Here is a 22,680-nt window from a genome sequence, read left to right as displayed (position 1 = left end):
TGTAATAACCTTTTTGTAATAACCTTTTAAAAAAATAATTATTTTACTTGTTTTCAGTGTTCTATAATCACTTCCATATATGTTAGATTTTTCCCCCTCCCTCTCCTTCTTCCCCCCTCTCTCCCTACTCCTCCCTGAGATGGCTTACAATCTTATATAGGTTCTACACATACATTCCTATTAAATACAACTGCACCACAGTCATGTTGAATAGAAGAATTAAAATGAATGGGAGAAACCATAAAACAAAAGAAAAGAAAACATAACACAAAACAAAATGGTCTGCTTCATTCTGAGATCCAGTTCTATACTTCTTTCTCTGAATGTGGAAGGCATTTTGCCTCAAAAGTCCCTTGGGAATTTTTTAGGTCCTTGCATTGCTGTGAAGGACTAAGTCTACCAGAAAAATTCCTCGTACACTGTGGTTGTTGCCATGTACAAAGTTCTCCTGGTTCTGCTTCTTTCACTCAGCATCAGTTCATGTAAGTCTTTCCAGGCTTCTCTGAAGTTCTCCTGTTCATCATTTGTTATAGCACAACAGTGTTCCATTACATTCAGATACCATAACTTGTTCAGTCATTTCCCAATTGATGGGCATCCCCTGATTTCCAGTTTTTGGCCACCACAAAGAGAGCTGCTATATTTTTGTACATGTGGGACCCTTTCCCATTTTTATGATCTCTTGGGGATACAGTCCTAGAAGCAATATTGCTGGGTCAAAGGGTATGCACATTTTTGTAGCCCTTTAGGCATAGTTCCAAATTGCTCTCCAGAATGGTTGGATCATCTCACAGCTCCACCAACAATGAATTAGTGTTCCAACTCTCCCACATCTTCTCCAACATTTATCATCTTTCTGTTTTGCCATGTTAGCCAATTTGATAGCTGTGACGTAGTACTGTAATAGCCTTTTAATGGCTTCTCCTTCCTCAGGTATCTCTCCACTTTAATACATTCTCTACTCATGTCAAAGTGATTTTCCTAAACCCTGAATTTGACATGACACTGTCTCCCCTCCTCCCTTGTACTCAAACTTCTCTGGCATTTAACCCTACCTTTCCAGCCTTATTCCATATTCCTACCCTTTACACCCACTATAGTCGAGCCAAAATAGCCTTATTTCCACCACATCCCCCAATTACAGCATTCTCTTTCCCACCTCTGCCGTTTCACTGACTGTCCCCTATCCCTCCTCACTTTTATTTTTTAGAATATAAGTTCATGGAGATCAGGGATTGTTTTATTCTCTACATGTATATCCTCACTGACTAGAACAGTGCCCCAGACATAGTAGGTGCTTTATAAATGCTTGTTGATGGCTGGCGTTCTCTAAAACTTTCTTCAAAACTCAGCTCAAATCTCTTCTTGTTTTTCCTTGTTCATGCAGTTCCAAGTGTCTTCCCCTCTAAAATTACCTCCATCCACTCTATATGTATCTGGGTACCTATTTATATATATATTTTGTCTCTTCCATTAAGATCTAAGTTCCTTACAAGCCTGTAATTGATACTTAAGGGGGTGTTAAGGGAATAAGGGTACCCAAATGAGGATACATGTAGAAGTATGAACATCACTATCTGAAGTGGAGCATTGTGTCAAAGCTGGACAAGTCCCTAGAAACTAGGAATCACAAGGAAACTAAAGTTAACTGGGGAAGCAGGTGAAAACCCATTCGAGCGTCTGTTATCTTGCAAATGCCCTTATATTTTCTGAGCTTGCATTTCATCAAAATAATAGTCTTCTCCTATTGAGTCACTTCCCATGTCACCAGGAATAAGTACTCTACCATTAGCAATGATTTTGGAATAAAAAAATCCATTGTATCCAAGAGCTCTCCAAGTAGGGGTGGGGGAAGGAAGACAGGGAACAACTTGCTAATTGAAAAATGTAGTTGTAAATAAGAAAAGTCATCTTATTAAAATAATTTAGTTAGAGGATTAAAAAAAGATGCAAGTTCCTTGAGGGCAGGGTCTATTTTTTTCTTTGTATCCATAAGAAGCACTTAATAAATTCTTATTCATGGATGGATTGATTAGTTGAGAAGTAAGAGGGAGAGAATGAAACATTGAGCTAAATGGTCTTTTCCAGGAGATAGAATGTGAAAAGAAGATATGTAGGACAGTTGATTGAAGAGATAGCAGGGCTGAGTGAAGGTGATTTTTTTTTTTAAGTATGGGGGAGACCTGGACATAAATTAACGAGAAATTGAAGATGAGCGAAACAGAGGGAGTGATAGAAAGGTCAAGCTCCCAGAGGAAATGGGAATCAGTGGAATCAAGAGCACAAGGAGAAGGCCTGGCTGTAGCAACAGAGAGGAGAGCACAATCAATCAACAAGCACTTATTTTGGAAATGCAGAAACGGTCTCTGTCCTCACGGAGCTTATATTCTAAGGAGTGAAACCAGATGAAAACAGCTCAGCACATACAAGAGATATATATAGTATTAATAGGAAGTAATCTCATAGGGAAGACAGTAGTAGAGAGGACTTAGAAAACCTCTTGGAAAAAGTGGGATTTGAGCTAAGTCTTGAAGGAAACCAGAGAACCCAGGAGATAGAGGTGAGGAGGAAGAGTGTTCCAGGCACGAGGGGACAGCCAGTGAAAAGGCAGGAGTCAAGAGATGGAGTGTCTTTTAGAGGAGAAGCAAGAAGACTAAGTACATGGAGGAGAATAAAGTATAAGACTGGAGAGGCAGGAGAAAACCAGGGTGTGAAGGGATACTGGGGGCAACAGGGAACCACTGGAGTTTACTGACAGAGAGAGAGAGAGAGAGAGAGAGAGAGAGAGAGAGAGAGAGAGAGAGAGTGTGTGTGTGTGTGTGTGTGTGTGTGTGTGTGTGTGTAAAGTGGAAGGTGAAGTGATCTGATGAGGGTGAAATAAGTAATTTAGGAGTTCTTTCCTTGTAAGTAAAGTAAGTAAGTAAGTAAAAAGGAAAAAGTAATTTTCTAAGAAGAGAATGCTTGGAATAGCCAATGTGACCAATAAGACAGAGAGTTAATCGTACAAACTGCCATGTGCAGCTAGGGATCTCAAATTCAAATAAGATGACTTTTTTTTCTACAATTACATTTTTCAATTAACAAGTTGTTCCCCGTCTTCCTCCCCTCCTTCCCCTCCCCCCATCCCCACTTGGAGAGCTCTTGGACACCATGGATTTTTTATTCCAAAATCATTACTAATGACAGAGTACATGACCAAATTAGAACTCATCTTGTTCCTCAGATTCATTCCTCTTTTGAACTTATTACTGTCTAGGGTACCACTATATCCTTTTTTAGTCACCAGGTTCTTAGTTAACAGCATCCTCCTTAACTCCTCACTCTCATTTTTGTTGTTTTTCAGTCATTTCAGTTGTGCCTGACTCTGAGGTTTGCTATTTCCTTCTCCAGCTCATTTTACAGATGAACCGAGGCAAGCAGGGTTAAAGGACTTGCCCAAGGTCACACAGCTTGTAAGTGTCTGAGGCCAGATCTGAACTCAGGAAGATGAGTCTTCCTGACTCCTGGCCTGGTGCTCTACCCACTGTGTCACCTCTTTGCCCCAACTATCTCTCATTACATATATTTAATTAGTTACCAGGTCTGCTTGATTATCTCCACAACATCTTTCAGATATATAACCTTCTTTCTACCTGTACAGCCACCATCCTAGTTCAGGCCCTCATCCCCTTCTGCCTAGATTATTAGAATATGTCTCCTAATTGGACTCCCTGCTTCCTCCCTTTTCCAAGCCATCCTCCACAAAGCTGCCAAAGCAATCTTCTTTCATTTCATTCTGATCAAGTCACTTTCCCGCCTGTGCTCAATAAGCTCCATTTGTTAAAATATCTCTAGAATCAAACAAATTCTTCTGTCTGAAATTTCAGTCTGCTCATCATCTGATGCCTTCCTAATTTTCTGGTCTTCTCACACATGCGTCCCCTCCAAGAGCTCTGAGGCCTCCATACTGTCCTACGTGCTATCACACACACACACACGTGCACACACACACGCTCTTCATCACTTTATACCCTGTCCGTGCCTGCACACTAGCTGTCCTTCATACCCCGAGGGTGGTCTCTCTTCACATCTCTGGTTGCTTTAGAGACAGTGTTCAAGTGCCCGCTTCCACACGACACTTTTTTCAGCTGCCAGGGCTCTCTCTCCCCAAGCTACCTTGCGCCTACTGTATCTATTACATTGACACTTCTGTACATTCACGCTGTTTCTGAGATTCGAATGCAACTTGTTGGGGTCCAGGGCTACTTCATCTTTAGCTCTGTATTCCCAGTATGCAGTACGATGCTTGTGGTCAGAAAGCTGGCCTTAGAAGTGACCTCATGGCCTACTTCTGCCGCATACCGGCTGTGCCACTCTGGGCAAATACACCACATCAGTGCCCCAGACAAGCGTATAACACTGTGAGTTACCCTGAAGGTGCCGGTCTGCATCGCTAGAGGACGTTCCTCCCTGAAAACTCCCTATGCTGATAAAATCACAGGTTTGTCCGCACACACAAAATCCATATATAACTTTTCAATTATACATGTCAAATCTTTATGAGGAGACTGCTCCTTCAGTGAGTGAACGGTCCTTGACTTAAACACTTTACCTATCAAAAACAGAGCTCCTAGCATAGGACTCAGGACAGAGTGGGCTTAACAAATACTTGAATGAATATTCATTGGAAGCCTGGATAATACATTGTTGAGTGTCATGAGCTCAATAAGGGGCACTGTTTACAAGGGTCTAGGTATCTGAGTCAGCCCATGTTATTTCACTCAGTTACTTAATAACATTAGCAGGTGCCCTGATAGAGTGCCTGGAGTCAGGATGATTAGACTTCAAATCCAGCCTCAGACACTTACTAGCTGTGTGACGCTGGGCAAGTTATTTAACTTTGTTTGTCTCAGTTTCCTCATCTGTAAAACGAGCTGGAGAAGAAAATGGCAACCCCTCCAGTATCTCTGCCAAGAAAACCCCAATTGGGGTCAGAAAGAGTCAGACACGACTGAAACAACTGAACAACAACAACAAATCCCAAATTGGTTGCAGGGTGAGTCATCAAATCTCAAGCCAATCCTGCGTACCCAGGAGAGAGCGTATAATAAGCCTGAGATGCTGAAAGTACGTGCTGAAACTAGAGATGCTCCAGATATGCAAATGCATTATTTGGGTTGGGGGTGAGGGAGTCTCTTCAGGCCAGCCAGGCTTGCAGCTTGACAATTCCTAGAGACTAAGAAAGAGGATTTCCCCTAGAGCCTGGCTATGTCTTGCTAGTTCAGGTGAAAGGGAGGAAATGCCCATATTTTCATCATTTTTATTCTGCTGGGCATACTCTTTCAGCAGAGGTGATTGTCTGCTTTCCCCTGGGGTTTCTGCTGGATACCTAGCAGATGCTAAACCCATGCATGTGATCATGCAGATTTCCTCCTGGGAAGAGGGCAGGTTGGCTTAAAATATTTTTAGCTTTTAATTGTAGTGGACTAATTTGAGATCCCATATTAAAATGCTAAGCATTTGCATGGCAAGACCTGTATTTTACCTCCACGCACAGCATGCACAGACAAGCATTCAATTGCTTTTAGATTTGGATTGTTTACTTGAATGCTATTGAAGTTCTACCTGAATCTTCTGTAAGCTGTGGCTTTTGTTCTTTTTCATTTATTTTGGTTGATTCTCATGACATTTTGGGAAATTCAATGCATTTTTGTTTTGTTTTAGCCATTTTTCTCCCTTGCCCCACTCCCCCAATGAAAAGGAACTAAACACAATGTAACAAATTTGCACATGTAACCAAGCAAAATAAACTCTCACATTCACGTCCAAAAACTCCCCTGAAAACCCAGCCTCCCCCAAAACAAACCCAAAACAAAATACTGGGATTTTTGTTAGCCTTTATGGTCGTTCATTCTGTGAATAATTCCATCACACAGATTCAACCACAAGCTTGGCAGCTGGTGGTTGTCTATATAAGGCAAAGGTTCTTAACTCGGAGTCCGTGAATTTTTTTTCTTAAGAAATAGTTTGCTAACTATATTTCAATGTAGCTGGTTTCCTTTAGCATCTTAGAAGTTCATCACTGCACAGTTGGCCACCAAATCATGAACATTTGGTCACAACAACTCAGCCAATCAAAAAAGAATTTATTTAGCACCTACCATGTGATTATAAGCACCTGTTATTGTTTGTTCTTCATTGAGATGTCCTTCATTTCAAAGAGGACCATCATAGGTGAGGTCTTGCACATGAACTGGATTTAGGTAAGGCAGGGTTGCACCAAGTCGCCAGCCTTACTCTCTCTCCTAGGATCGTTGAAGTGCAGTGGCAGGAAGAAAGTCAAAATGACTGACAATGGCCCAGGACGCAGCGGACGACCTTGGCATCTTCCACGTCTGACCGAGCTCTAAGTGCTCCACAGTGCCTGCTTCAGTGGCCTTCGTGGCCTTTTGCGGCTCATTCTGCTGAGGGAAGTTTTCATAGACATCCCCCTAATTCACTGATGGGTGTGAGACCTGTTGGTTACCCTCAGCCTGATTTTAGCCTATCTAGTCTCAGACACTTACTAGCAGTGTGGCTCTGGGCAGGTCACTTAAGTCTGCTTGCCTCAGTTTCCCCATCTGTGACTGCTGTGCATGCTACAGCTTTATAGGTACCTACACTGTACTAGGCTGTGGGATGCAGGCTTCCTGAGGTCAGGAATTATGTGCTTCCTTTTCTTTGTATCCCCAGCACTTAGCTTAATATCCAGCACATAGTATACACTTAATAAATGCTTCCTGGCTGTGATACAAAGACAAAAATAAAATAGTTTCTATCTACAAAGATCTTATGTTCTAGCAGAGGAGATAACATGCTTGTATTATTCTCTATTATATATATAATGTATATTATTATCTGTTAAAAATGTTCACAAAATAAACTGAAGGTAATTTTGTACATGAAATCTCGCTTCATGTGATGCTTTGAAGGAAAGTAGGGTTTTTAAGAGGTGGAGGTGAGGAAGGAGGGCATTTCAGGCTTGGGGATGGGGACAACTTGTGTAAAAGTATGAAGAAAAGGATGGAGTGATGTGTAGAAGGAACAGCAAGAAGCCCTGTTTGACGGGTTAAGGGGTGGGGAACCTCTGGCCTTGAGGCCATATAGACTAGACTATATGAACTCCTGAAATGGTCCATTTACTACTTCTCTAATACATCCTCATAAAGTGCTGGGCCCAGGAGCAAGAACACTTGAGTTCAAATCCAGGTACTCACTGTGTGATTCTGGGCAAATCACTTGAAGTGTTTGCCTCAGTTTCCTCATTTGTAAAATGGGGATTGGGCAGCTATGTGGCACAGTGGACAGAGTGCCAGGCTGGAGTCAGCAAGACTCATCTTTCTAAGCTCAAATCTGGCCTCAGACACTTATCGACTCTAGGTAAGTAACTCTGTTTGCCTTAGTTTCCTCATCTGTAAAATGAATTGGAGAAGGAAAGGGAAAACAGCTCCAGTGTCTTTGCCAAGAAAACTCCAAATGGGGTCACAAAAGTCAGACACGACTGAAATGACTGAACAACAACAAAATGGAGATAGTAATACCATCTACCTCCCAAGGTTACTGCGAGGATCAAATGAGAATATCTATAAAGTACTCAGCACAGTGCCTGACACACGGCAGGCACTATATATGTAAGTGGATGCTAGCTGCAATCATAACATGGATCTTTCTAAAATATTAGTGGAATCATGTAATTTCCTTTAAAAATCACTCATCCTCATTCAGTGTCCTGAACTTCTCAGACTGTCTACCATCTGGTATCATCCCCCTTACTCAGATTTTCCTACTCCTCCCTGGCAGGATCCTTCTAAAACCCTAGCTGTGCTGATCTCGAGAGGAATGCAAACATCATTTCATGATCCCTTCTGGCTCCAAGACTTGGTTCATCCTTTCCCCCTTTTCTGGAACGCCCTCCCCCCTCCCCTCTGCTTATTCCTTTTCTACCTAGAATAAAAGTCTTACCTCCCAACAAGGCCCTCCTTAACCATTCCATCCCCAGGGGATGTTTTTCTTCTCTGAGTAGAACTTACTATCTCTACTATTCTTTTACCACCCTTTATATGTTGCCTTGAATCACTATTTGTTTTGTGTGTAATGTCTGTCTTGTCTTCAAACAAACCACATCACCCATTCCCAAATGCATCCTCCTGATGATACGGCATCCTTGGCTACCCTTTCTATCCCTGATTGCACTTTCACTCATATCTCTGGCTCACTGGTCATGATCTGGGAGGTGAAAGGCTTCTTGTCTCTACTGCCACATCCAGACTCTCCTTTTACCACAGTCACTCAGGAACATCCTTGAGATCCACGCTATTTGTGCTTATTCAGATCTTGGTATCTATTGACGTCCTCCACCCATCCCTGACTAGGATAATCTTCGTCCTTTCTCATTTAGTTTAGTGTATGCATGTATGGAGAATATAGGGTGCTCAGGAGGACTAGTGTGTGTTCTGGTGTGAGGGTTGCTGAGTCCTTTTCAGAACTGCTCATTCGCTTTTGGTGTCCATCTGGTTCACCCAACCTTCACCTGTGGCTCCAAGAAGCTGCAGCATGTGCAATGGCCACACCCCAGTAAGACTGTCTCAGCAGATGACCTAAACCAGGCTGAGGGCAATTAAGACTTCAAACCCATTGGTGACTTAGGGGAATATCTACTCTGGGCACCCTCTGATAGAATGGGTGGATGGGAATAATTTATTCCAACAGCATGAAGGTGACTAAAATAGGTGTCGTGAAATGCTTAAAACTTGTTCAGGCACAGAAGATGCCATGGTCATCCACAGCCTCCCGAGTTATCGTCAGTCATCCTGACTTTTGTCTTACCACTGGACTTGAAGACTCCAGGGAAGAGTGAGGCTGATGACTGCCTCACTTAAATCCAATTCACATGCAAGTCAAGATATCACTCATGATGTATTGAAATGAAAGGGTAGTAACAAGCACAATTTAGTATTTGGCTCACAGTCTAGTCTTTCTCTCTACTCCAACTCCTGCTCAATTCAATATGAGTACTCTCTTATATACCCTAACTTCCCAGTTCCTTCATCTAGTCAGTAACCATGACCACTCCTCGATTCCACCTGAGTTACACAGAGATGGTCATCCATACCTTTGATCTCCCTATCACTATGGGTGTTCTATATTTATGAATTCTGTAATTCCTTTATCTGATCATAATCTTTTATCATTCCATCTTTCCTTCTGCCTCATGGCTCCTACATACCTTCATCTTCACAGCCCTCTGATCCATCTCTCTTTCACTGCTTTGTCAATCTATCATTGCTCCTCCTTTCCCTATCTCAACCCCTGGATGAATCAGTTCAACTCTCACTATCAGTCCTTTGCCTCTTTATCCTTTCCTCTATTACAACTTGTCAAACTTCCTCTTTAGATTACCCCCAGCATCTACTGCCTTCACTCCTATTCACATGCTGCTCAATGGAGCTATAGAAAATCATGAAACCATGCTGACTGGGTCCATTACAAATCTACATTGCTTTATCTCAACTGGACCCTCACTGGAGCAAGGTGATCCTTTTATTCCGTTTTAATCAACTCAATATCCTTCTCACCACAGCTATAATTCCAAATCCTTTTTCCTCAAGCCTAGCATTGTACTCCTCCCCCTACCCTCTCAGTGAAAGACCTTGCCCCAAATTTCCACTAATAAGTGAAGCCATTTGCCAAGAGCTACTTAGCTTAGCAATAGGCTAACTACAAGTAATTTAATTTCAAGAAATATTTGTTTAATCAATAGGAGGACAGATTGAAGGCTAGACTTAATTGTTTTTTTGTTTGAGATTGAGTCTTTCTTCTTTGCTGAGGCTGGAAATAAAGTGTCCACTCGTACCTGTTTGCTCCATTTCTAACCTGGGTTAGTTTGCCTCTCCTTAGATTGCCTGGCAGTTCCCTGCTCCCAAGACTCAGTCTAGTGGTACCAGATTTAGTGCAAACAAAGGGCAGAGATGTGATGTCCTTTCCTAATCCCCAAACTAAACCTGAACTACAGGTGGTCTTCTGATGTCTAGGGAAATTATTTTTGTTAAAGTCATAGAGTTGCAAAATGGCAGCTCCCGCAAATCTAAGTTGCTGAGTAACAAATCTAAGCTGCTGGGACAAAATTGTCTCTCAGTGGAGCAAGGACATAACATGAAGACTCTACTTTTCTCCATAGAAAAAAGGGTTTGGCAAGTCTCAAGTTGCAAATACTAGTTGAAAAACCTTAGGTGCCCATTTTTTGTGTTTGTCCTTCATTCTTGAAGAGGACCATGACATTAGAGAAATGATGACACGACTTGCACTTGACTTTGTTGAGTGAGGGAGGGCTGTGCAGGTGACCAGCCTCACTTTCTCATCCAGAGCCACCCAGTGGCCAGATTTCCATCAGGATGACTGGAGATGGCCTAGGATGGGGGGGGGAGGGGAGACCTTAGCCCTTTTAGGCTAAGGTCTTATCAGATTCTCACTTTGAGAGAGGTAAGGCCCATTCAGTGAATAAGGCTCTTTAAGAACTGAGTCAAGGGATGGCCCCTTTAATTAAAAAAAAAGTCAGACTGGGAGGGGAAGACCCTCAGGGTTGCTAGGCAAAAAAAAAGGTGCCTACTGCCAGCTTCTGGATCACAGACATTCCCAGCATCTAGGAGGTTTCTTTACTGCTATTACATGGGGCAGTCTATGTTTTGCCACTTAGAGTTAGCTGGTATGTGTTTCAAACCACATATTAGGTCTGTGCTACTTTGAATTCAGCTGGAAATGTCCCAGGGCTAGGTGGTTGGGATTGGGGACCAACTCCATTTATTATAAATCACTGGAATATGCAATCACCAAAATGATAGACTGGAAAAAAAAATAAAATTAAATCAATGTCATAATTAAAATGAGGGCCACTTTTTCTTTCCTCTTGCTATCTTGAAAGATAAGTAAAATGAGGGCAAATTGATACCATCTAGGCAGTGATACTGAAGAGGGCACCCCTGTCTCAAAAGGCTAGAGAGAAATGTACATCTGGATGAGAAAGTTCTTTACTAAATGTAGGATGGTTTGGGACTCATAACACTAGGACACGAAATCATTTCTAGGATCTTAGGCCATGTAAATTTCTTATTTCTTCATGGAAATGTTTCATAAGGCCAGGAACAAATAGGCACCAGGGTTGGCAAATGTTTTCTCTCCCAAAACGTCTTACAAGGCTATCTATTACATGGTATAGAGGAAAATGCTTTGGTCCTGGAATCAGGAGACATGTGAGTCAGATCTCAGCTCTAACACCTACCAGTTGTGTGATCCTGAGCTAAGTCAATGAGGATCATTAATCTAGGTGTAACAATGTGGTTAGGAGAAATCAAATTGTAGTCCCTTGGTTATTACAGACTTAGGTGATTGGGACGCTCAAAAGCTAAGTAACTTTTTCACAGGCACAGAGCTAGAATGGGTCAGGCACAGGACTTGACCCCAGGGCTGTTTGATTACTAGGCCACCCCTCCATCTACCTTCATCACCAATTCCATGCTGCTGCTTAATATGTATAAATATGAATTGTTATTATTACTTCATAGGTTCTTGCTGGTCTGCTTGACTAATCCCTATTAAAGTATTATCTCACTTGCTCTCCCAAGGGAAAAGCCTTCCCAAATGAATGAATGTCTGTAAATAACAGGCACTCCTGATAGAGCATCTATCTATTCTGGCTATCAGTGAGTCTGATTCTGTTTCATCTTGATTGTGTAGCTCTGGTTCCACCAAAGACTACCTACCTAACCATCTGGGATCGAAGCCATCTCTCTTGAAATAAATCCAGAAAGAAAGGCACCCTTGTGTGTCTTTTAAAAGGAAAACCAACCAACCAACCAATCCTCCTTAAGGAAAGGAGCTCAGAGACAGAGAAGCTAAGGACAGAAAGATCACTCCATGGTCCACTATTTCAGGGTGACACATGCCAGACCTCATGACCTCATCTCTTAGAAGGGTTTGGAAAGAAGCCTTCTAATTAGGGCTTGAGAGTAGGAATGATTTTATTTGCTTTTTCATACTCCAAAATTTGTATTATCTTGTAGAAAATCAAATGGAAGGTTGGAATTATAATGGATGCTGAATTGTGACTTGGCAGTTGCCCTTACAAATTAAAGCCAAAAAAAAAAAAAAAAAACCTGACAACCCCCAAAACTAAGTTAGGAGTAGCTCTGGGGCATACATTGTGGGGAACAAATCTCCCAAAGAGCAATAAATATTTGGACAAAGAAAACAATGTCCTTACTCTCCTAATCCTACCCTCCCTCTGCTGTAAATTTCCTGCTGCTCCTACTTAGTCACCATTTCCCCCCAAAAAATAACATGATGAGGTTTTAAACTTGGGCCTAAGTGGTACCTCTAAGAAAAAAAAAAACCTAACCCCAAACCCAGCACTTAAAGAGACTCTCATTTGTCAATCACACACTTAAATATTTGCTAAATAAATGAAAATGATCAGTGCCAGGCCTAGAGGCCTGAGGGCTACCCGAGTCTTACCTTACCTGTCCCAGGTCTTCGGTTGGCCAAACCGGATAAACGTATGAGAGAAGAGACTTTCCGGAGTCGAACAAGGGTTAGGCTTTAATCAGGGTCCTGGTTACATGTGCAGGGGGAGCTCTTCCTTAGGAGGGAGAGAGAAGTCTCCCAAGGAGGCAAAGATCTTACAGTAAGAGATTGGAAGCAGAAGTGTAAGTGGGGAGAGAGGGGGAGGGGAGAGCGAAGAGAGGAAAAGGGAAGAGGGGCCTTCTGTCCTGTCAGGGCCCCTCGCGCTAAGAGCGCCTTCAGGCTTTCCTGACCCTAATTAAGCTCTCCGGCCGTGTAGTTTGCACCTGAATACCGTGCCTGTTAGATAACAATAGGTGTGCTCAGACCTGGGTCAGTCTCGAGGGCGGGGATGCTCCTCCCATCACGTTTCTCACGGGAAGAGGCGGAAATACACGAGATAGCTTGGTCTCACTCCTCGATTCCCTGGTGTTTCATGGGGGGCCTCATGAGAACTCTAAGATTTAGAAGTTCCCACCTTTACCCGCCCGAGACTGTCCACATGGAATTGAGCTTCCATCCCCAACAGATCAGAAAGTACTTTTGTGAATAGAAAGGATTATATCAATGCTAATATTCTCATTGACCACATACTCATGATGCCATATTGAAAATGGATTTTTAGGCATTGAGAGACTAAGGGAAACTTCCCCTTGACAACAGGACAAATTATAAAGTTTGAATGCTGGGTTAATGTTCCAGAGGCACATTTTTCTGTCAGAGAAAAAATAAATCTAACTTCTACCACCAAATATCCTAATGCCCCTAATACACCTGAAACCCTCCTACTCTGTAACTATAATCACACAATCTATAATCAATGAGCAATCAATACAGGGGATGCCAATGCTTTACCTGGTTTACCAACAAGATTTAAGCCTCACTACCACCTCTGGAATGTAATAAAGCCAGGACTGAGTTGGACTGCATTTTGTCAAAGGCCAGAGCAAAGAAAGAACAAACCAACCAACCAATCATCCTTAGGGAAAGGGGCTCAGAGACAGAGAAGTTAAGGACAGAAAGATCACTGTCCTGACCTGTCAGGAGTTGTTCCTCCTCTCCTCTCCTCTCCTCTTCTCTCCTCTCTCCATTTTGTCCACTCAATCTATAGCTAAAAGGAATCCATCGTAGAACATTCTCAACAAATGGTCATTGAGTTGCTCTCTCCTTGAAAACCTTCAGTGGAGGGGGAGGCAACCCCACCATCTCATGGTGCAGTGGAAAGAGAGCTAAACTGGGATTCACAGGACCAGTGTTTGAATACTGGTTCTGCCACTATGCCCCCAGTGATGGTGGAGGGCAATTCTTTTAACTTGAATCAAGGGATTTGAGAGATGGAAGGGACATCAGTGGTTACCTCATAGAACTCAAACTTGAAAGGATTCCCTCCTATAACACAACTTACCAGTGGTTGTCGAGCTTCTGCTCACACAAGACACTCTTTCTCCTGACTGTGCATTTTCACTGCATTGCATCCACACATGGGATGCTCTCCCTCTTTGTCTATCTCTGGCTCCTAGCTTCCCTGACTTTCTTCTCAGATATACTCCCACCTTCTGCAAGAAACTTTTCTTCGTTTCCCTTAATGCTAATGCCTTTCTTCCAAATTATCTCCAGTTTTCCCTGTGTAAATATCTACGCTGAACATAGTTATTTACATGTCTTCTTCATTAGATTGCAAACTCCTTTAGGGTATGTAAGGGTTTTGCCTTTTTTTCTGTCCCTGCACTTAGCAGAATCCCTGGTGCACAGTAGGTGCTTACTAAATGCTTGTCGAATTGATTTGACTGCCACTTCTGGAAAGCTATATTGTTAGGAAGTTTTTCTTGACAATTGGATTTAAATTTGCTTCTTTGCAACCTTTAAATCATGCTTCTCTGGGGTCAAACAGAACAGACTAATCTGTTTTCAATACAACAATCCTTTAAGTATTTGAACAGAGCTATCATGTCCCCCTAAACCTTCTCTCTTCCATGCTGAACAGGCTCTTCATGATAAAATGAGTTAAGGTCTTTTGGATCATGTAATCCACAAGATGGGAAACCAGACATTTTCTCTAATTCCTCAGGACCTCTCAAACTTCTCCAAAACAGAAATTATACATCAAAGATAAAACAACTTCAGCTGTGTCTATGGTTTAGGACACCCAGAATCCAAAAGAAGTTAAAAAAAATTCAAGTTAATCTAGTTGACTTCTAAGATTTCTTCCAGCTCTAGAGTTACATTCCTATAAGCTGAAGTAGCCTTGTTTCATTTCTGGACAATCTGTTAGAAAAGTCTTCTCTAGGCTAAACATTCTCTATTCAACCCACCTTTAATAATCTGCCTCACTTAAATCCAATTTACTTCCAAGTCAAGATATCTACCTCCTGAGGTCATTGGTCCTCTTTGAAAATGAAGGACAAATAATAGCCATGGACTCAAGGCCCTTTGCCAATCTAGCTGCCCTCTTCTGGTTCCTCTCCATCTTTACCATGTCCCTTCTAAACTATGTCATTCAGAATTGAACACAATATTCCACATGCCATCTGACCAGGACAGAATACAGAGGGACTAGCTAGCAGCTCCTCATTCCTGGAATCTATGCTTTCTCACTATGACCCAAGATCTCATTAGGTCTCTGGCTACTCTATCTTACTGTTGACTTTTATTGAGCTTGCAGGCCATTTACACTCCCTTGCCACCCTGATCTCTTTCAGACAAACTGCTTTCTAAGTATACATCCCACATTATTGGTGAAGAGGGTGTTTTGAACCCAAGGATAAGACTTTACATTCATTATAATTTAATTTCATCTTGTTGAATTCAATTCAATGTTCCTGTCTACAAAGATCTTTCTGGATACTGGATTTGTCATCCAGAGTGTTAGCTCTCCTTCTCAGACTTGTACATCTATGTACTATTTACGCCTTTATCCAAGTCATTTGTAAAAATGTTAAACAGACTGAGCCCAAGTCCAGATCCTTGGAGCACTCCACTCTGACTCCTGCCAACCCGACATTGAGCCACAATGGTAGTATATCTGTCTTATCTTCTAAGGCCCTCAATACTATCCTTGTCTTTCTTTTCGTTCTGCCAACTAGATGCTTAATAACTATTTGATGCTTGAATGAAAATATGCAACAAACATTTTATAAGGGAAATCACCATGCTGACACATCAGCATATTAATCTAATTGCATTATGTAAAGTTATTTTACTTCTGATATTTGAGACAAAAAAAGCTTTAGGAGTTGAGCACGTCAGTATTTGCAGTTTAAAAATTTGTATTTCCTGGAATTGTTATTATAAACAGTTAGAATTACCTGAATAAATTTCTGGTATGGTTCCAGTCCCATTGAGAAGAATAAATGGCAAGAACATAGAATCATGGGATATTAGAACTAAAAGAGACCTTAGGAATCCTCTGGTGTAACTTCCTTAGGCCTATCAAGGTCACATAATTAGGGAGTGAGCAGGGACCAGATTCCAAGTCTTCTGACTCCAAATCTAGTACTCTGGTATAGGGATAGACAAGTTCCATAGTATCACCAGTATAGGAAATACCTAGATAAGGCAACTCTCTCTCTGCCAGTGCAGATCATGCATTCTTATGTACCCTGTCTGCATTTATACTTTCACAGAGTTGCCTGGGGATCTGAGACTTTAAGTCAAGGGTGATGCTGCCAGAATGTGTCAGTAGTGAAACTTAAATCCAGATCTTTCTGACTGAGGACAACTCTCCAAATCCACCAGTCCTGTGATGCCCATAACACTCATTTATTATGATTCTACATAATAAGATCACCTTTTATTATGTTACCAGTTCCCAACTGTTTTGACCACAGTGTCCCACTTCTAAAAGGGTTTTGGGTAGGAAAGTCCGTGAAATCTGAATTCTTTATTATTAGTCAGAATTTCCTGATTAGCCATAGTGACTACATGTAAAAGTCACAAAATAAGTTTTCTGAATTATGCAGAAGGAGAGGTTTCAAGGACTGACTCTGTCAGAGAGATAGTGAATTTTCCGGTGCTGAATCTGTCTGAATGTGTGATGTCTCACACACATTTGTGTTTCTATCCGGATCTGGACCCTAGTTTTCTATGGATGGGTGACAGCAGTAGAGTGTAGCTATAAGAATAATGAGTATGGAGTCGGCAGGGAAGAGGGTTTAGGGTTATGAGAAGATCCATGATTGCTACTGTCGACATGCCCTTGAGCCAACTGTTTGCCCTCCTCAGGCTGCAGATTTATCCTCTGGAAAGAGAAAGGGTAGGATTAGATGATCTGGAGGGTCTATCCCTTCCTGCTCCAGTGTGAGCATGGAAAGGTAGCTGTAAGCTGACCCCTTCTGGCGTGTGCTGGTATAACCAACAAGACCTTGACTAGAGCCCTTGCTCCTGATTCTGAAGGAAACTGGAAAACTTTAAAATGTCAACAGTCTCTTGATCAATTAGCTTTCTAGTGACTATTCCCTCTGGCACTCCCTGGGTAGGGGACACTGCAGAACGTACTAGCCAGCACCTCATCTAAAAAAGACCTATAAAGAGATGATTAATAAACACTGTTGATTGATGGAAGCAATTAGATTAGAAGCTAATTAGAAGCATGAAGCTATTAAAGCTGGAAGGACCCTCAGAGGTCATCTGGTCCATCCCTCATTTAATTTAATTTAATTTTCTTTTTTCTTCAAAACAAGGTTTTATTAATGCCTTTAGTTTTTCCATCAAAGTCATCTCCCTGCTCCCCATGAGCCTTCCCTTGTTAATGGAGAAAAAAATTAAACAAATCCAGGGTATCCTAGGGCCAGCTCTAACTGGAAGTCTATTATCTCTTCAGGGTGAGCATTTACATCTCAGAAATCCTCCAGCGCTACAAATAAAGGCTTGCTGTATTGTTGTGTTCATTGTCTAGACTTAAGAAAGTGATGGAGAAAATGTTAATAATGGAGGTTAAATTTAAAAGTGTGTGTGATTCATACATCCTCCCCTGCCCCCCAGAGAGCTGGTTGTTAAACACTGACCAATACACCACTGCCTGAAAAACCAACAGACACACTGACCACATCTGGTGGCATAACCCAACATTTTGCACATGGGGAAATTGAAGTAAAATGGAATAGTAACATTAGATGGGCTCTGAAGTTCCCTTCCAGAGCTATGATATTATGATCACAAATTATTCTACTTTCCTGAATTACCATGCTTCAGTAACCTCATGGGCTCCCAATGTCACGCCCAATTTTTATCTCAAAGAAGTTCCTCCTTAGCTGCTTCAGCACTGACAGTTTTCTGAGTGCATTCACAGCAGAAAGAGAAGTAAACAGGCCTAGATAATCCTGGCCCTTGTTTTTAATTCTCTTCCCCAAAGACTTAAAACTGCAGAAGCCATCAAAAAAAAATCAAGGAGGGAGGGAGCCAAGGCTCTTGTCCCAGTTCCATCATAATTAGCTGAGTGACCTTGGGCAACTCTCTCTAGTCCTTGGTTTCTTCCTCAGTAAAATGAAAGGGCCAGGCTTAGGGAATCACTGATTTCTTATCCTCTAATATCCTCTGATTCTGTGTCTCTCTGTCCTGTGTGAAACACAAGATGATTAACCAGATTGAGGTGAGTAAGTCTGAGTGAAAAGATCTTTCCTTCCTGATCAATACTCATTCACTTCTACTTTGCTGAAAACTGGTCCTCCTCTGGGGCAGTAAGCAGAGACCTGATGGATGATTTCTGAATCAAGGTTCCTAATTAAAGGTCAGCAAAACGGGATAAAATGAGACACACGAATAGAAATGTCAGTGTGTTTCCCCACCAGGGGCTTTTATCTTCCCAAGGCCTTGGGCTGTCTTTCCAACCTTCCCCAGCTGCTTCTGAGGATAGATCACCATGGCAACCGAAGGCCACTCAATGCTTCTAAAAACCTGGTACCACTAAAGGGAACAATGAGCTGTCTCAAGTGTCCATTAAAGGAGGAGGAAGCTGGTACTACCTCCCTAGAGAGGAGGTGGAAGAGCAAAGCCATCTTCCTTTCACAGAAATGTTTAAAAAAAAAAAAAAAGAATTAGAGCAGGCAGAGATTTCTGAGACCCTCTAGTTCAACTCTCTCATTTGAAAGGTGAAGACACTAAGGTCCAGAGAAGTCATGTGACATCTCCATGGTCACACAGGTAATCAGTAGCCAAGTGAAAACTGGAGCCCAGGGGCAGCTAGGTGGTGCAGTTGATAGAGCACTGGCCCTGGAGTCAGGAAGACCTGAGTTTAAATCTGACCTCCGACACTTACTAGCTATGTGATGCTGGGCAAGTCACTTAACCTCGATTGCCTAAAAAATAAATAAAAGGAAAGAAAGAAAAGAACTGGAATGTAGATCTCCAGACTTAGAGCTAGCTCAGGGTACTTATCCACGACTCCTCACCTGCCCCCCTAACTTCATTCGTCATATCTTATTGCTCCTATCTCCATGACACCTCTTGTATATGTCTCCTTCATTCCACTCACGTGGCTACCCTTTCAGTAGGTGGACACCTGCAATGACTTTCTAATCGATCTCCTTGCCTCCATTCTCACCCCTTCGCAATTCATCCCCCCTGCAGCTGCCAAACCAATGTTCCTACAGCACAGGTCTGACCACATCACTGCCCTGCTATTGCTTCTAGGATTAAATGCGAAGTCCGCTGGCATGTGAAATCCTCCATACCTTGGCTCCTGCCTGCTTTTCAGACCTGCTAAACATTATTTCCTTTCACACACTCTGAGGAACAGCTAAACTGATGTTATTGTTATTCCTGACATATAATAATTCATCTTCCACTTTCATACCTTGCACACACTGTTCCCCACGCCTGTAGCTCTTTGTGTGTATGTATATGTATGCGTGTGTGTGTGTGTGTGTGTGTGTGTGTGTATGTACTTTTTCTTCCCCCGTGGGAAAATGTAAGCACCTTGAGGGTAAGGACTTTTTCATTTTAGTTTTTGTATTCCCAGCACCTGTCACAGTGTGTGGTACACAGCAGGTACTTAATAAATGCTCACTGATGGATTTCTGCTAAGATTCCTCTACCTTCCTGGTCAGGAGAGACTCTGAAACACCAGGAGTTAACTCACAGATGGCACAAATTGCCTCCACAGACTTTCCCCTACTTTGTTTCTAACCACAAAACAACTAAGACCAAAGTGGGGAATTAGAGGAAACTCATCAAAATGGATCCAAACTTGGGTGTGACCTTTTTAACAAAAAGCATGGGGAGATGAGCTAAGATAAAATGCAAATTATGTGTGTCGTGATGAGGAACGGGGCTCCAGGCCTTACCAGAGCTTGCTCTATGAGGAGGCAGAAGAGAATGGCATTGCCCACTTCCCTCAGGCTCTGGAACACGTCAGTCTTGAGTTCTGCATACTCAATGATGTCCTTCAGCTGGTGATGGAAAAACTCCAAGATCCCTAGGGAGACAGAGGAGACAGATCATCAGAGAGCTCCCAGCTGGCTTCTTTGGGCTGAAACCCTGGGTGAGCTTCAGGGATGTATCCTTGCTGACCTGTTCTAGATTCTACTAAGGGGGGTGGTGGGTAAAAATTGCCTGGTTCCGAAGGCACAATCCACAAGAAGAAAACCCGGGTGAAAATTGGGTTTCTCATTGCAGGGGAATATCTCATTCCAACCTTGTATATAATCTCCTACTCATATACACTGGTCCCAGCCCTGGACTCTGCCCTACTCTTCTCCTAGACACTAGACATTGCAATGGAAGAGGGACGGTTATTTGCCTACATAGTCATGAAATGGCACAAACATCGGTTTCCTAGCTGGCTTTCTGGACTGCTATGAATTACCTCAGAGGTCTTTTTCACAGGGGCAGATCACTTCAGGAGTTTGGAAGAAAAGGTCAGATGGACTGGTATGTCATAATGATAATGACAGTAATAGATAACAGTTATACAGCATATGTGCCAGGCACTGTGCTACGTGCTTTACAGTTAGTATGTCATTTGATCTCAGAAAAATTCTAGGAGGTAGGTGCTGTTATTATGTGTTTGACAGATGAGGAAACTGAGGCATACAGAAGGTTAAGTGAATTGCCCAGGGTCACACAAATTCTGCCTGTCTGAGGCAGAATTTGAACACAGTTCTTACTGACTCCAGATCCAGTGCTCTATACACTAATTCACCGTGCTGCTTCTATTTAATATTATTATTGTTATTGTATAGTCCTCTGTATTTTGAAAAACAATTTTATATTCATTATCCTGTTTTATCTTCCCCAGGAGAGGCAGGTTGTCCTAGTGGATGGAGAGCCAGTTCAAAGTCAGAAAAATCTGGGTTCAAGTCCTGCCTCTGATGCAAACTAGCTGTGTGACCCTGGACAAGTTACTCTGAGTGCTCCTAGCAAACCTTGGAGACTCTATGTGGCAGGGAAGTGTCCACCTGAATTGGTAGGAGTTTCCTTTTATCAATGAAGTTATACGTCCAGTTCCTAGCTTATCATGATCTTCCTACCTACCTTGGGACGTAGACAGGGTACTTATAATTCCTGCCCTCCTTCCTTCCCTCCCAACACTTTTCCCAATGACAGAGGAGAAGTGACTTACTGAAGACCTTCTAAGTTGATTGTTCAATCAACAAACATTTATTAAGCACTTACCTTGTACCAACCAGTCACTCTGCTAAGTGCTGGTGTCAAGAAAGGCAAAAACAGACCTCAAGAAGCTTACATTCTAATGAGGGAGACAATGTGTAAACAACTAGGCATAAATGATTAAGACCATAAACAAATTAAGACCTGGGACTTGAACTTGTCTCTTGAATCCTAGTTCGAGGTTCACCACGATGCTGACACCTGGTGGGCCAAAGGAAAGCTCAACAAAGGCATCTACTTGGGCAGTAATGGAACCAGGAAAATATAAGTTGCTCAACCAACCATTTTGTTTTTATCTTTGCATCACTTCCTGGCATACCATTTGGCCTGCAGTAGCCATGAAGCAAATGCCTCTTGAACTAAATGCCTTCCCCAAAACTAACCTGGGGAGCCATATTCATGCCGTGGCAACCTGCATATCTTGGGCATCACCTCTATCAAGGTCTTCACATACTGGAGGATGGTTCCTTGGAGCTGGTAAAAAGAAAAGGAAAAACAAAGTATGGGAAGATAAGGAAATGGTCGGCTTGAGGTCCGTTCATGCCAAGGCTCGTTCTCCGACACTGGTCCCTACAGAGGTGAGAGTTATCCAAGTGGATAACCTCAGAGATGTGAGTCTGCGCTGAGGTATTGTTTCCCTGAGTGTCAGTACACGAAATTACAGACCTTTGCCTGACATTTAAGACTCTGCACAATCTCGTGTCACTGTGCCGCGGCAGACTCATCTATTAATCCCTGTCTCCCACTCTCTGTTCCAGCTAAATTTCACTGAATTCTCATACCTCATGACTCACATGGAAGAGGGATTAGTCAAGTTTTCCTTGACCCTCTAAGGTTTTTGCAATGGAGCAATGGGGAGAAGGCAAAGAGGCAGATTTAAGGCTGAATATTAGGAAAAACTTCCTAACAATTAGAGAAAACAAATCCAGAAATGGAATGTGATGCCTCCTTGTGAAGTAGTAGGTTTTCTTCACTCAGCAAAGGCTATTGGGTATGTTGTAAAGTTGCTCAGATTTGGGTTGGACAAAAGGGCTTTGAGGTTCCTTCCAATATAGATCATCCCTCTGGGACCCCATGCCTTTGATTGTGCTGTTACCTATGCCTGGGGCAGTCTCCCTCTCCCTTGGCTTGTTGAACTGCAATCTATTTTTACAGCTCAACTGAAATGCCCCCTGACTCATGAAGCCTTCCTTGATTTTGTTTTCCTGCTCCTTCCTCTGGCCCCAGTTAGCAATGACCTTCCCCCTCATACTCCACATAGCATCATTTTGTAATTCTGATCTCCTTATTGGCTATTCTTATCTTTGCTGATATTTTGTACCTGCACTCCACTATTTTATAAGTTATGTGAGGGCAAGGAATGTGTCTGATTGAAGCTTTGAATATGTCCTGGAACTTAGCACAATTCTCTGTATATAATATGCACTTAATAAATGTTTGTTGTATTTTACTTATTGTACATGGCACATTACATGGCATATGATGGAACTTATGCAGCATAATGTA

General features: G+C 42.2%; 1 protein-coding gene across 3 annotated transcripts in view; it reads right to left on the bottom strand.

Moving 5' to 3' along the window:
• CYFIP2 (cytoplasmic FMR1 interacting protein 2) overlaps positions 1-22,680 on the bottom strand; it is a 133,693-nt gene that overhangs the window by 13,017 nt on the left and 97,996 nt on the right. For all 3 annotated transcript variants that reach the window (XM_072630844.1, XM_072630843.1, XM_072630845.1), the window contains exons 25-26: positions 21,558-21,648; positions 19,851-19,981 (exon numbers count right to left, since the gene is read on the bottom strand). In XM_072630844.1, the coding sequence (XP_072486945.1) occupies positions 19,851-19,981; positions 21,558-21,648 (222 nt within the window). The remainder of the gene's footprint in view (positions 1-19,850; positions 19,982-21,557; positions 21,649-22,680) is intronic.

This window comes from Notamacropus eugenii, chromosome 1 (genome assembly GCF_028372415.1).
Source record: "Notamacropus eugenii isolate mMacEug1 chromosome 1, mMacEug1.pri_v2, whole genome shotgun sequence".
In the NCBI taxonomy this organism is placed as follows: domain Eukaryota; kingdom Metazoa; phylum Chordata; class Mammalia; order Diprotodontia; family Macropodidae; genus Notamacropus; species Notamacropus eugenii.
Note: the sequence above shows the minus strand (reverse complement) of the source record. Positions and strands in the feature narration are given on the sequence as shown.